A 15221-nucleotide genomic window follows, 5' to 3' on the forward strand; every position below is an offset into this window, starting at 1 on the left:
CACCATCTAATTTGTGCCATGAGCGCTTCCAACGAGGTGGGGGGAGCTGTTTCCTGGAACCATCTGAGATCTTAATGAAAATTTGAACCAGGAAATGGTCCGACCAGCTGAGGGGGCTGGGAATAGAGGCTGAGTTTTCGAAATGTTCGTAAATACCGGGTCAAGCAGATGGCCTGCCAAGTGGGATGGACCTTTGACTAGCTGAATAAGTAGGCAAGCCTCAAGATCGCCCAGAAGATCTCGTACAGCAGGGGAGTCACAGCACTCCAGATGGAGATTCAGATCCCCCAGTATACTGAAATTCGCAGATTTTAACGCTAGCGTGGAAATGGCAGAGACCAGTGATTCCTGAAAGGCGCTTGCAGGGGCGGGGGGGCGATAGATCAAGAGCCCTGTAAAGGTAAAGGTATCTGAGACCGTTATCTTAAAAAGGGCGCATTCAAAACCAGCTATGTTAATAGGGGAGAGAGAGCAGGCATAGATGGATTTAAAAATCACTGCTAATCCGCCCCCTCTTTTCTTGGGTCTGTTCTGGGAAAGTGCCGAATAGCCAGAAGGTAGGGTCAGGGTCAGAATAGCAGACGAGTCATCCGTAAGCCACGTTTCTGTTAAGAATAGCAGATCGGGGGATTGATCTGCCAAAAGGTCATGAACATCCTCATGGTGCCTAACTACAGATCTGCAGTTCAGGCTCAATATGTTTAATTTCATGGACTTTACCGGTGGTAAAGTCAGTGAGTCTTCGGTGGCCGTAAAACCACAATGATGGCATCGTAGGCAGTGCGAGCCTGGATGAAGCAGATGGACCACACACACCGCCTCACGACGGAGAGCGAGTAACTCTTCCCTGGCATAAGTGGCCATGTGGCATAGATCTCAACCAGGGGTTCTGGCAACGGGCAGCGGACGGGCGCAGACGGGCTTGTCTTTGGCGAGTCTTCGGCGTGCTGAAGACGTGCCCGCTGCGCTCCTGCCCCGCCTTCTCTTTAGACTACTGAGGGCCAGTCTAATTGGTGAAGGATGCACGGAGGAAGTCGCAGTCACTTCCGGTGTGCTCCTCTTCTAATCGTCCCTCCACAACAAGCTGACCGAGTCAGTGGTGGACCGGGGAAGCAAGGGGATCAATAGATACCAAATGCGGCGAGTGAACAATTTTAAAAGTAAGCACAAAAATAATACATGGGAGCAAGTGGTTTTTAAAAGCAAAATAAAGCGCAGCACGCCTCTCTTACTAGTTATCAGCTGGAGAGTGCGATCGTGGCTGCAGTCTTTTGTAGTGCCGGGCCCCTAATTGGTGAAGGATGCACGGAGAAAGTCGCAGTCACTTCCGGTGTGCTCCTCTTCTAATATTCCCTCCACAACAAGCTGACCGAGTCAGTGGTGGAACGGAGAAGCAAGGGGATCAATAGATACCAAATGCGGCGAGTGAACAATTTTAAAAGTAAGCACAAAAATAATACATGGGAGCAAGTGGTTTTTAAAAGCAAAATAAAGCGCAGCACGCCTCTCTTACTAGTTATGTCTCCTTCTTGTGGTTACTATACTCATCTCTGAACTGAATATGGGTCTGTTGCCAATCGATTAGGGGATTATGTAGCCGCAACCACGGTAGTCCTAATACCACAGGGAACGGAGGGGAATCTATTAAATCAAACGGGAGTGTTTCCCAGTGTGTGATGGCAACATACAGCTCCAAAAGAATGGTAGAATGTGTAATTGGTCCAGATTTCAGAAGACTACCATTGATAGTATACACGTCCTCTGAAACCTTTTTTTGTACTTCAGGAATAGCATGGGTAGCCGCCCATTGTTTTGTCCATAAAATTTCCTGAAGCACCTGAATCTATCATGACAGGTTGCTCTAAGGTGCTATCAGGCTAACTCAATATTGAAGGAACAAAAAAGTGTCCGTTTTCAGCCACCAAAGAGGAGACCATATGACGTGTAGGACCCGACGGTGTGGTCTCCGTCAACCTCGGGTCAACTAGTTTTCCGACTTGCGGAACTGTTTTGGTTTTACTGGACATTCCCTTAACCACAATATAGACATAACCGATTGTCACGTCTCCTTTGTTTCTCTGCTTCACTCAGGGGTCCCTTTATGCTGCCTATCTGCATAGGTTCAGGATCATCGAGTTTAATTTCAGCTTCGGGTTTTCTTTCCCTGGTCCCGATTTTGGGATACTCATATCGGACTCTGTCTCTTCGCCTCTCTCCTAACCTATGATCCAACTTCACGACCAGGTCTATTAATTCGGGACACGTGGCCGGGGGATCTACTACGTGAGCCAAAGCATATTTTAGTTCATCACGCAGGCCTTTGTAAAAAAGGGCACTGCGTTTTTCTGTAGGCCAATCAGCTTCCACTACTAATCTATTAAATGCAGAAATATATGTAATAAGGTCTTTAGACCCTTGCTTAAGATTTAATAATTCCATGTCTGCCGCATGAGTGAATGTATGCTTATCAAACATTTTTCTTAATTCACGCCTGAACGCGTTATAATCCAGCAAAAGAGGATTATCTTTATCAATCAAGGGGATGGTCCAATATGCGAACATTTTCATGGCGCAATTTGAAGCAGAGAACCTGATGCAATCAACGGCTTGGACCAAAATTAAAATGTATTGCCGTTTTATCGACGACATTTTTCTAATATGGCGAGACACAAAGGAATCACTTTTGGATACAATTCACCAATTAAATGACGTGAACCCAAGAATTCAATTCACATACAAGGTGGACAACAGCACAATGGATTTCCTTGATGTGAGAATAACTAAACATGCCTCAGGATTCAACACGGAATTGTATACTAAAACTACAGATCGTAACAGTGCGTTGCACTACACGAGCTTTCACCCAAGATCATTAGTGGAAAATTTACCGGTTTCTCAGTTTATCCGCATTAAGAGAATAGGCTCACAGACCAACACATGCAATGCAAACATAGATCGGTTTGCCCAAAGATACAAAGAACGTGGATACCCTACGGCAGAAGTAGAACAGAGTATTGAGAGAGTCAATCAGATGGACAGGCGCACCTTGTTCCAACCAGAGCACAAAGCAAAACATGATAGAATGGTATTTGTCTCCAAATTCACAACTCAATCCACCACGATCAAACGAAGTATTAATCAAAGATGGGAACTTTTATCTACAGAAAAGGATTTCAATGGAATATTTGAACAACTACCAATGCATGCATATACTAGAGGTCCAAACATAAGACAAATACTCAAGCGGAAGATTCTGGACAATCGATCGATTGAATACAAGGGCACCGTCCGGTGCCAGAACTGCACACATTGCAACAATGCAACCACAGGAAATACATTCACACACCCAACTACGGGCAAAGTCATCAAACTCCGCCACACCAGTGATTGTAACGCTCAAAATGTGGTATACGGAATTAAGTGCCCATGTGGAAAAATGTATGTGGGTAAAACAGAGAGGAAAGTAAAAACCAGATTAACGGAACACAAAAGCAGAATACGAAACCAGTATTTATCATCACCTCTGGCCTCGCATTGGAAGGAAGCAAACCACACAATCTCCCAACTACGGTTTTTTATCATTGAGAAAGTGGAGATTAAAGCAGGAACAGACAATAGACCGAGACTATTGCAACAAGAGTTATACTGGATAAAATCTCTACAGACCATGCATCCGACAGGGTTAAATGACAGATACGATCTTTCTTGTTACCTTTAGATAACATAAACCATTGTTTTTGACACGCAGTCGTCAAATACTATTGAACACTAAGCCAGGAAATATTCGATATAATCATATATCATCATCATAGCATTGTTTATGTTTATAACATATGTTAACTATTGGACATTTCATTAGATCGGATTGCATAACCTTCATACAGAACATTGTGTACAGTATTTATATGTCATTCTTTTGTTAACAGTATCTACATGTTATTTCTCTCGTAATATATAATTATCTTGCTACTATGCAACCACTGAATCCTTATACCATCCTCACCATTGAGCGCCCAAACACTATCAAAAACACATCACCTAATTAGTCAGATACATACGCATCGTGGCAAACACGTTGAGGTTAGTACATTTTTCAAATTTTTTACATCCTGTGTCATTTAGTACAATAACACAGAATAGGATTGGATTACAGCCTTACAATAGGTAGCGACTCGACATTACAAAATGGCGGCGCAAGTTTTTTAACATTAAAGGTATTCAGACAGACCTGAAGTATTTCGCGTATGTTTACAAGACGCGAGAGTCAGTAAAATATAATTACAAGAATGACGTCGGACAAACAGAGTGTATTAACCGAGGGCGGCTTTTTACGACATTTAGCATAATTATAACACAGAAAACGCTCAGATTACAGCCTTATAATAGGTGGTTACTAAAACATTATTAAATGGCGGCACCAGTTTTCTAACATTACAGGCATTCATATAGACTAGAAGTACATCGTTTATGTTTACTAGACGTTAGAGTCAGTAAAATACAAACGCGAGTATGGCGCCGGTCTAACGCTGAACAAACAAAGCGGATTAACCGAGGGTGGCTTTTTACGAGCGGCAACGGAGTGAAATACAGGTATATCCCAAACAATAGAGCTACCCTTGTTAGGGTCATCATATAGGCACGACATAACGTTAATTTTGTTATGCGTTTATCTGCAGGTTGACAGTTCGATAAAGAGCAGGTACGCTTTCTTTAAAAACACCATGACATGGACACATGTATTATGTGGTCTGAAATTTAAAGCGCTCCTTATGCCTCCGCAGGTCTCTTTATACTGAGAAGATCAGGTAGGAATTCCCAACATTCGGATACAGTGATATCCCTTTAAGTAGAGAGTTTAATTAACTTTAGGCATTTTTCCGTGCATTTTTTCCTACAGGCACTTGAGTTTCAGGCAATACTTGACAATAGGTAAGCCTAGAGAATTGAACAGTACTCAGATTAAATATTCTTCCACACGTTTTTTGAAATAACATGAAGTATCGTGGTTTTCTTGCAGCTGACACACCATAGATATATCACCAACAGGTATGCGACATCACCAGTTATAACGTTACTCCCCTAGCATTCATTATACACAGAACACTTACACCATTTATGTTTATTAACTTTCCAGATTAGCCCCTGATGAAGGTACCAGTGGGTACCGAAATGCATTGGGCAAGGAGTGAAAATATCTGATTTGTGATTGTTATAATATCACTATAATGCTATTGTATAATGTATTGTGATAACATGAAGTATGAAAATGTAAAGTGATCATATGATGAATTTTGTGTTGATAAAATTAAGAAAACAGATTATGATAATAAATAACTGTTGAATAACTGTGAAAATTGTGTAAAAGTTGAAACACTGAAGGTGTTGGATTAACACCAAGTGCACAGTGCGCAACTGGATGGGTTCGGTACTCATCATAACTCAGTAGATCTCTCTATTTAGGACAGGAGTCGGGCAGAGGGTATCAGAAAAAAGATCTTTGGGTTAAAGGACCCAATATATCAGGCCTCTCTCCACTCTCCAGGGCTGCACTGTATAGAGTTTTGATCCATATGAAAATGGGCAGAGATCTACAGTCATTAGCATAAAGAGTGGATGTAAAAATAACTTAAAGTCCTAGACTTATTACATTTAGTGGACGAGTTGTTTTTATTTAACATTTCATAATTATTTAAACATCTCTTTGCTGACGAAAAGCATATGAAATTCAATAAAAGATACATTGGTGGGACGAATAAGATTAGGGCTCACTTATCCTTACAAAGCCTACCAAATCTAGCTATATAATTAATTTTAACGTGGAACACACCGGATATTTTGATGGGAAAAATACAGTCTGCTGGCAGGTGTCAATATCGCAGCGGGAGCAGCATGGCTCATCGTGCCCGGTACCTGTGCATGGCAAGTGTTTTGTGAAAAATCCTCTGATCGCGTAATGAATTACAGGAGACATATACGCGACACTGAGTCTAACTTCGCAGGTGCATCCAGGTATATTACTATTGATGTCATGAGTGCTGCCTCTGGCTCATGACATACCAAGAGGGGTGAAATTGTGGGGACATCAGGAATGGAGAACAATTAATTGAAGGAGTCAAAATGGTTATGTCTGGGTCTTTTTACAATTAAATCAGTTATTCTTAGAGTTAAACTAAAAGGGGGCTTATTTATGAGCCCTTGCGTCAATTCTTACGCCGCCGGTGCGTCAGTTTTTGTACGCACCAGCGGCGTAAGAAATGAGCCTTGTTGCACCGAATTTACAAAGCGATGCATCTACCGAGATGCGTCACTTTGTAAACCCCTGCGCCACTTTATACCTGCGGCAATGTAAGCAGGGTGGGCGTTCCAACGCAAGAGAGGGTCGCAGAAGTGACGCAGTGAAGTCTATGAGATTTCACTGCGCCACTTCTAGGACGCAAATGCGTCAATATCTTACACCTGCCTCCTGGCAGGCGTAAGACTGACACAGGCACATTTCACATCGGACTTGCCCATGTGAAATGACCTATTGCTGGAGTTGCGTCACTTTTGTGACACACTTTAGCAATGCGTCATTCTTGCGTCTACAGATTCATCAGAAATACTGACATATCTGTAACTCTTTGTGACATGATGCGTCATATGGTAAGTATGACGCATCATTGGTGTCGCAAGGAGGGCAGAATGAAAAGTGACGTATCACTGTTTTCACGCAGTGATGTGTCACTTTTCATAAAAGAGTCCCAAAGGGGCTCAATTACTAGCCCCTTGTGCCAACAATGCGTCACTTTCTTTTGGGTTACATCTGTTTTGCCTGCGTTGGAATCAGCTGTGCCGCATTAGTTTTCAATTTATACAAGTGGCCGATATGCGCACTTTTATAAGTCACATTCAGGACCAATATGTAAGAGTGGAAGGTAAATTTGTCCCCTTTGATGCTCTCACACATTGATGTCCGGAGCGTAGGCTACTAGCTTCAAACTGAAGTGACGCTGCCTCACTTATTTGACGCACTGCTGTTGTTGCATCGGCTTCCTTGGCCCATGGGGAGCCGTATCAGAAATACGGCGCATCCGTGGCATTCTAAGCTATTTTGCCGCAGACACAAGTAAAGTGATGCCTGGCTGCGGTTTCTTGTGAATGAGTCCCAGAAAGTGGTGGCATTTTTAAGTCAAAACACTGAGATCAAACAAAAACAGCTTTTCCACACATTGCTGGTAGTGGGATTCCCAAATTGAGATCTTTTCAGACATAGAAGAGTTGACTCGGAGAAATGGCCGATTTAGATCAGGTTTAGACTGGATTGCAGGTGGGCATTTAGCAGATCATATGATTAATGTGCACGTGAAGCATTTATTTCGAATTGTTACAAAGTTATCTCTGTATACTTCCTTGGAAAGGACACTTCCTGAAGGTTCGTGAATCGATCACAGAATCACTGGTCGGGCAGCGTAAGACAGCGCTTGTTGGGGACGATTCATGTAGGAGGCACTGTCCCTGCGCACCTGTGTTTTACAAGTATAGACAGTACCAGCCCCCCATTAAACAAGACTCCACAGTTGTTCCAGGTTTATCACAGAATATAGAATACTGATTTTTGCACAGCACTATCTTCCCGATACATTTGAACCATCCTGTTGTTCTACACTCACAGGCAGTACGGGGTATGGCGGGAACAGTGATTTTACAGCCATTTCCAAACCAATGATAGACATACTCGCAGTCACATCTGTCAGAATATCCTCCACAGTTACCAGCCCCCTGGAGGCAGGTGCCCAGAGATGTATCTGGGTAGGTACAAAAGAACGCGTTGGGCTGGACACAGTCTCTGATTTTCCCTACACAGGTCTTCTTGTTGAGTATGCAGGTGCAGGCCTTGTTGGCGGGTGGCGCTGCCGCTATCACGCATCCTCCATTTTGATAAACACAGTTGCACGAATCAACGGCACGACGGCGGAGACCTACAAAGCAGACACGGGTAGAATTGAGTTAAAGAACAGCAAGGAATGTACTTTGCATCCTACAGTATCTCAGAGTTGTAATGTTCTGAGTGTCGCATGCAGTCCATCAAGCACGCAAGCGGCACAGACGGATTGGTAAGATTTAAAAAATGAATAAAATCCCCATTTGAAATAGCAAGTGCAGGATAATTTTAGAATATATTGAGCACCTCTCCCTTAATTTAATAAAGTATAGGAGAAAAGGGTCACACCAAGACACATGAGACACGCAACTCATCATCTAACAACTTCATTTTGGTTCAGACACCCATAAAAGTACACAGTAGCAAAGCATCACTGATAACACACAGGCAATGTGCATGTTCGATAAAAAAGATACAGGGTTCACTACAGTACAAGTGGGATACAAATGAAAGTCGTATTGCATCTGGATACAATAGAGCACAAGGAGGCAGCTTCATACTGAGACAATGTCCAGGAGCACAAATACACAATTCACTACAAGCACCCATTTGAAATAGGTCTAGAACATGGCTCATCTCTTTATGATAGAGCACATCAGAGTGTCTCCTTGCTATTATAAATTCCAGAAGGGCAAAAATACAAAAAAAACATACGGATCAGCTCTAAAAGCGCCCACCATGCCAATAGTGATGTCCAGCAGTACATACTATTTCAGAGGTATTCCCGCACTTTTCTGATGTAGGTTATCAAAAAATATATAGGGCCTTATTTATGAGCCCCTTGCGCCTCCGGAACGTCACTTTTTGTGATGCTCCGATGGCACAGAAGCCTGCGTGATATTTATCAAGCAGCACTAGGCCACTTTTTCGGGCTTAATGCTGTCTGAAAAATACCAGTCCCTTTTTATCGACTCCAGCACCATGAAATACCAGGAAGGCACGTTTGGTTTAGGAGCTTGATGCATAATAAAAAACAAGAATTGAGCACAGAAAATAGATGCTTTAATAGTTAAGTGCAGGCAACTGTTGCGGCAGGATTAATTAAACAAGTAGGAAGTGTTGAGCACAGCAAATGAATGTATAAAAACAGAGCACTGGGAGCAGAGGAGGGAGAGTGTTGAATAGGAAACTGTGCCAGAAAGGTCTGAGCAAAGCAATCGGACATTTGGAGAGATAAACTTTTGAAAGGACAAAAAGAGCACAGAAAGAGCAGTACGTGTGTTGCAGGATTCAGTGAACATACACATAGGAACATCTCAGCGGAGGGAATGGGCACACATTCGGTACTGGAAACGTAATGGAGAGAGGAGAAAAAGAAACAAGCACAGGAATAACTGATGACCGGAAACGGGAGCAGGAGGGCATGAGTGCAGCTACGGGCACCGGAAGGGCCAAATAGAGAAAACTAGCACAGCCTTACTTACATGCGCGCACAAGAAGGATGAACAGAGGAACTAGGTGAAAGACAGATTGAGTACTGTATACCTTGCAGAGAGAGCAAAGAAAAGGAAACGAGCACAGCAAGAGCTCACAAACAACAAGCTCTGGGCATTGCAGGGGGCGGGTCAGCCGAACCCTTTGAAGTAACTCACGGCAAAAAAAGCAATTAGGGGGGAGAAGGGAGGCCTGTGGGAGGGAGGCTGATGGCATTGAGGTGGGGAAATGCGCGTACTTGTGATCGTGAACTGTTGGAAATCCGCCTGATGGTTTGAGCTCTTGGTTACACTGCGGGATATTAATAGGCGAGCCCTAAAAACAGTTTAGGTGTACTTTGAGAAGTATGGCAGACATTTTAGAAAGGTAGCCAAGTTGGGAAAACATGGCAATCTCCTCTCATGAAAGAGTCATGTCACACTTTTAGGCAGGGGCTACTGTCATCGACAGACATGTAGAGAATACCAAAACTTACAGTAGGCCCACTGCTGGTCATTGTTTAGCTTTCTTGTTTGTCAATCTAATATATTTGCTTCTTACGCAACAATTTTCCTTCCTCCTCTTGTTATTCTCCCTCCCGTGGATCTTTGCTTTTTTACATTCATTTTTATTTTGGATATTTGTAACCTTCCACAGCTTGACATCAAGGAACTTCTTTTTTCCTCTGAGCACCCCATGGGAGTGCATGTGTGTTCATGCTCTATCCCACACATCCCTTCCACCCATGCTCTCCTGTGCTACTCCAGCTCTCCTTTCCCAAAGCACAGCAACAGCGACAGCGACTCCCCAGTGTTTGACTAAAAGCTTTATGAAGCTGGTTTAGTTGTATCCCCTGTGTTCGCCACTAGTTGCATTTATTACACTGGGGAAGTGCAGGATGCTGCGCTCCATCTCTGCTAGAGATGTTGCTTCTTCCACAGCCTCATAAATCATCTCACTGGGCTGCTGCAGAGCACCAATTGGCCTGAGACTTTATTCCATTTTGGAGCCATGTGGAAAGTAAATTAGGCTTGGGAAACTTTTTTTCTTTGAAGATGCACACTTCCTAATACACAGGCTCAGACAGCTCTTATGTTCTTTTATGTACCTTCAACCTGTTGTGGCCCTCTTGGGTCTCTGAGCTTCATGATCAGTAACTCCATGACATGTGTTGGTCTTCAGATGTGGCTCTGGGCAGGGCTCCCTTTCATACTGCAGGTTGTCGTCCTGCTTAACACCAGTCAAAGGCAGGTGTTGAATCCCTGCTACTAACGTGCCTTATTGCGTGTTTCTGGCTCGCATCACCGATCTGGCTGGTCGTTGAGAATATCGTGAATTGGTGTTTTAGTTTGTTTTTGCACTGGAACGCCTACTCTGCATATCATTAGCGTTAGTTGCCGCTGTCATCCATGGCGGTGTTTTATGCAGCAGCTATAGCTGAGAAACTGGCGATATAGGCAGTTTGCACCAGCTTGGGAAAGGTGCGTATAGTCTATCGCCACTCAGCAATGAGTCCTTGAGAATATGCACCTAGGTTTCCTGTTTAGCAATTACTGTCCACAATTATGTATGACTACATACCAACTAGAGAGTTCCCTCGTGTGGTCTTTGTACCTGGGTTTCAATGCAACCTTCAGTGGTTTACCGAGCTTTTACTTTTGCTCATTATAAAGGAAGGGCCACACATCCCAAAATGCAGAGGATACCTCAGGACAGGAGAGGGACCCAAACATATCTTGAGACATCTTAATAATTGTGCACATTCACATCCACGTGAGATGTGCCTTCACTTAGGATGGATGGATGGCTAGATAAACCTTGCTTTATTGACTCAGTACTGATGTTCCATAAGCCCAAGGGCACAAGTGACAATATGCTTCCCTTTTAACAGGGTGGCATGCCAACCATGTCAACCAGCAGCATGGATGTGTGCTGAACATGATTATGAAATATCCAAAGTGCTTGTGCTCATCAGTAATTCAGCACAGGGAGAGCTAAGCTTTCATCATACAAAGCTGGATGAGTGTGCAGCCTTTACCGTGCACAGAATCAACACGAATATTGTATCAATATTGTGCAGTATGGGCAGATGCACGTTTAGTAGATGGTGTGCACCTCTGCCCATCTGTGAACTGCACCCCTGCTGGCCAGCTTCTGCTTTTCCTCAAATGCCTCTTCTCGCCCTACTTGTTGCTGACAGTACTTCCATGATGTTCACTTCCATTTGAGATTAAACTAGACTCTTTCTTTCTGCCACAAGCATTTCACTGGTAACATGTTTTGAGCTCATTGTTTTGCTTACTTCATGATTTAGCCATGTTTACTAAGATGTCTGCTAGAGTGCCTTTGGAGATGTGCACCTCAATTCAGGAAGGACCTCAAGACCCGGCTCTTCGACTCAACAGCCGATACACCACCCTCACTCAGCGCCTTGAGGCCCTTACTGGTGAATAGTAGCGCTTTACAAGAACCCTGATTGATAAACAAGAACCTTTTGAGCCTATTGCGATTTGTGAAAAGTAGCTACAGAAATCTGAAGATACCAAAGTGCCACTGAGCAGCCAATTCTATATATTCAAGGTTAATTTTAGCAAATCATTCCGTGGTTTCTGATTGCAGATGTGCAGTTGTTCCATGGCGCTCCAGCCGTCTCGAGGTTTAATCCAGTTGACATCTTATTGAAGTAAGCTGTGCGGCCCTGATGAAGCCCTGAGATTCTGCACACACGCTCTAGCTAACGTTTCGCAGAGCTAACCTTGGCGAACGAGGAACACGCAATACCATTGATCAGCTAATAACCTACCGATCTTCCTGTGAGATGAGTGTGCATTCACAGAGCACAGAATCAACACGAACATTGTAGCAAAGACTCCCATACCGCCAAGGGAAAGCACTGAATTCCTGAGGGGAAAAAGATACAATGATTTAGTCAATTTCTTCCAAAAGACATTGGAAAGTGACTTTTTCCCCAAAACCCTTTTACCACTTAAAAGATGTATATTGGATCTCAGAGTTTGACAGCGCACAACAATTTTCTGCTTTTCTAGCTGACTCTTACTGTATAAATGCCTAAATGTAGCTCATTCACAATTAAAGATTTGGCTGGCAAATAATTTATAGCGAAGAGCGCGCAAAGGCCCGCATCCCCAATCACTCAGAATGGCCCCAACGCCTCTGGACATCCTTGGGATGAAACGCATCTCCTTGAACCTAGCAGGGAAGGGCCCATCCTACGGGGAAATCTGGCAACACTTTTTGGCACTTCTCGCCCAAGACTTCCGGGAGCTGCCCTGCCCGAGCTCTCTTCGCCCCCTCCACTTGAGCCAACCTACGGACAACCCTTGAAATCACTATACTGATCACCCCGCGGTAACAACTTTTTTGACGCACTAGAGACAGGAACCTCTTTCTTATTTTGTCTTTCCTACTTTTCTTTTTCTGACTGTGCTTTGGGGACAGGGGTGGGGGGGTGGGGATGTTTTTTTCTTTTTTTGGGGGACTCTTTCTTCTTGATTGGAAATCCAGACATGAGCATCACGGGCCCTGCGTGGCTCGGTCGGGCAATCTGGCCTCTGCGAGGCGCATGTACAGTTATCATCTGGTTGTTTTCTAATAAAAAAGATTTAAACATAAAGTGAGATAATAAACATAAAGACGGGCTTTGGTTCTTGATAACTCACATTTACGCTTGATAGCTTTCGTATGTTTTCTGTTGCACAATGTTAGGCCAGAATATGATGACGGCTCATAGTCAGGCTCATGTCACGTGCACAATCACTCGGAGACGTGGAGGCCAACTCGGTATCCTTCACCCCGGTCACCCCAGACAAAAGGTGCCACCATTCTTAGTCCTGCTCATACACTCTATAAATCAGAGCGCCTAGAGACCTGCCGGTGATTCGGCGCTATACAAAACCCAGTTAACAATAACACTAACAATAACAATAATAATATTTCCCAGTGATAAGCATAAATCAGCCTCGAGCCCTAGGCTCGTCTCAGTTGCCCAGAAATATAAGAGTATCTTAGCACAATCTCTCTGGAGGCCTAAATGATGTAATTATGGCCGAATACATCAACGGGCAAGCGCACTGTTTCACTTTAATAAATACAACATTAATTTGCTAGCCTCCGGCTCAAATGGCCGCTCAGTGCTTACTTGGATTCTCACCTGTCGGAAAGAGAAATTCAGCTGGAGCTGGCGAGGATCACAGGAGCTGCCAGGAAGGAGAAGGCGCCTCAGCACAATGTTTCAAGATTTCGCCAGATGACGCTGCAGGAAAGACCAGAGCTCCTAGACCGGCAAGAGAGTTTGAATAGAGAATGGTTTCCACGGGGTCAGGCCACTCTTTATAGAACGCTGCCACGCCCAAGATCACCGCCTCCAGGGCAGCTGGGACTTTAACCTTCAACGAATTACGAAGGAAATAAAGAACAGAGGGCATTCTAAACAAAAGAAACAAAATACTGGCAACACACGTTGCCTCATTCAATGCCTTTGGCTACCATATGCTGTTTACCACAGAGTACCTCAAGTATGATGACAGCATGGGGTAAGCCAGAAGGGAGTGCACAAGAACCACTGCTTGGTTGGGGCGGGCCCTAGACCGCGCACCGCCGCAGCGCCGACACAGGGAAACATGTCCAGCGCCTGTTTGCTCTGTTTTCCCATCTTGACCTAAATAAAGGATACCATCATCTCGAGCTAGGAGAGAACTGCAGATATATTACCACTTTTTCTACTCATTTTGATATGTTCAAATACAAAAGACTGAGAAGCATATTCATGAGAGCTTCTTCAAGTCATGCATGCACCACGCAACGTGCTACATGCACAACGCAAAGCTCCAAGTCATATTTATGAAGCCACACAAAGCCACTTTACATGGCTTTGAATGGCTTCACAAATATGGAGTAATGCAATGCAATGAAAATCGCTGTGTTGCCTTACTCTGCATAAGGGTGGTGTTACGTGGGTGCTCCTACACAACTCACATGTTTTTTTATGCATTCCCAGATTTACAAGGACTTGTAAAACTGGGAATATGTCATAATTTTAACCCTCCCAGGGGAGACATAACGAGGGGTAATATCTTTATTTCTCCTCACTTTTTCCTATTCTGCACAGCACATAGAAAGAGACAAACGCCTCTGAGAAAGGTGCATTAGGTTTGATTTTCACTTACAAGAGGCCATAGAGAAAAAGTTGGCAGCACTCTTACACCATCACATGATTGAACATTCCATAGGCCCTATGCCATGGGTTTCACCCATTGTACTTGTACCAAGGAAAGAGAGTAGTGGAGCAGTACGCATTTGTGTCGATATGCTCCAGGGACACAGAGCCATTGAAGGAGAGAGGCAGCCTGGTCCACATATCACGGTCATGATCACACAACTGAATGGAGCTAAAGTCTTTTTCCGTCTTGACCAAAATAAAGGATACCATGAACTTGAGACAGAAGAGAACTGCAGATATATTACCACTTTTCTACTCATTTTGTTCTGTTCAGATACAAATGACTGAGGGGCATATTTATGAGAACTGGTATTCATGCACGCACCACGCAACATGATACATGAACAACGTAAAGCTCCAAGTCATATTCATGAAACGACGCAAAGCCACTCTGCAGGGCTTTGAATAGCTTCATATATAGAGCAATGCAATGTAAAGAAAATTGCTGTGCTGCCTTACTATGCACAAGGGAGGCATTAGATGGGCATTGCGGTGGGTGCTTCCATACAACTCTTATGGTTTTTGATGCATTCCTAAATTTACAAGAACTTGCAAACCTGGGAACGAGTCAAAACCTTATGCCGCCCCAGGGAGGCATAACGAGGGGAAATATATTTGTTTCTCTTCGTTTTTTCCTCTTCCTATGTG

At 43.8% G+C, this 15221-nt stretch overlaps 1 protein-coding gene across 2 annotated transcripts; it reads right to left on the reverse strand.

The window, feature by feature from the left end:
• Positions 1 to 5640: 5640 nt before the first annotated feature.
• Positions 5641 to 13736, reverse strand: LOC144762148 (uncharacterized). Of its 2 annotated transcripts, none has more exons than XM_078647299.1 (3): positions 13506 to 13736; positions 12138 to 12235; positions 5641 to 7958 (listed from the first exon to the last, which is right to left on the reverse strand). In XM_078647299.1, exons 2-3 carry the CDS (start codon positions 12208 to 12210, stop codon positions 7510 to 7512), a joined length of 522 nt encoding a protein of 173 aa, XP_078503425.1. In that variant the 5' UTR covers positions 12211 to 12235; positions 13506 to 13736; the 3' UTR covers positions 5641 to 7509. The 2 variants fall into 2 exon arrangements, with proteins under 2 accessions (XP_078503425.1, XP_078503426.1); XM_078647300.1 differs by having other exon boundaries at positions 13494 to 13668.
• Positions 13737 to 15221: the final 1485 nt, after the last annotated feature.

Source organism: Lissotriton helveticus, chromosome 6 (genome assembly GCF_964261635.1).
Source record: "Lissotriton helveticus chromosome 6, aLisHel1.1, whole genome shotgun sequence".
Taxonomy (NCBI): domain Eukaryota; kingdom Metazoa; phylum Chordata; class Amphibia; order Caudata; family Salamandridae; genus Lissotriton; species Lissotriton helveticus.

Bases quoted from the DNA above. Each gene is read 5' to 3' on its own strand.
- LOC144762148 (XM_078647299.1), bottom strand. From the start codon at position 12,210: ATGGGAGTCTTTGCTACAATGTTCGTGTTGATTCTGTGCTCTGTGAAT. The intron at 7,959-12,137 runs GTAGGTTATTAG...TCTGCTTTGTAG, and splicing joins CTCATCTCACAGGAAGATCG to GTCTCCGCCGTCGTGCCGTT.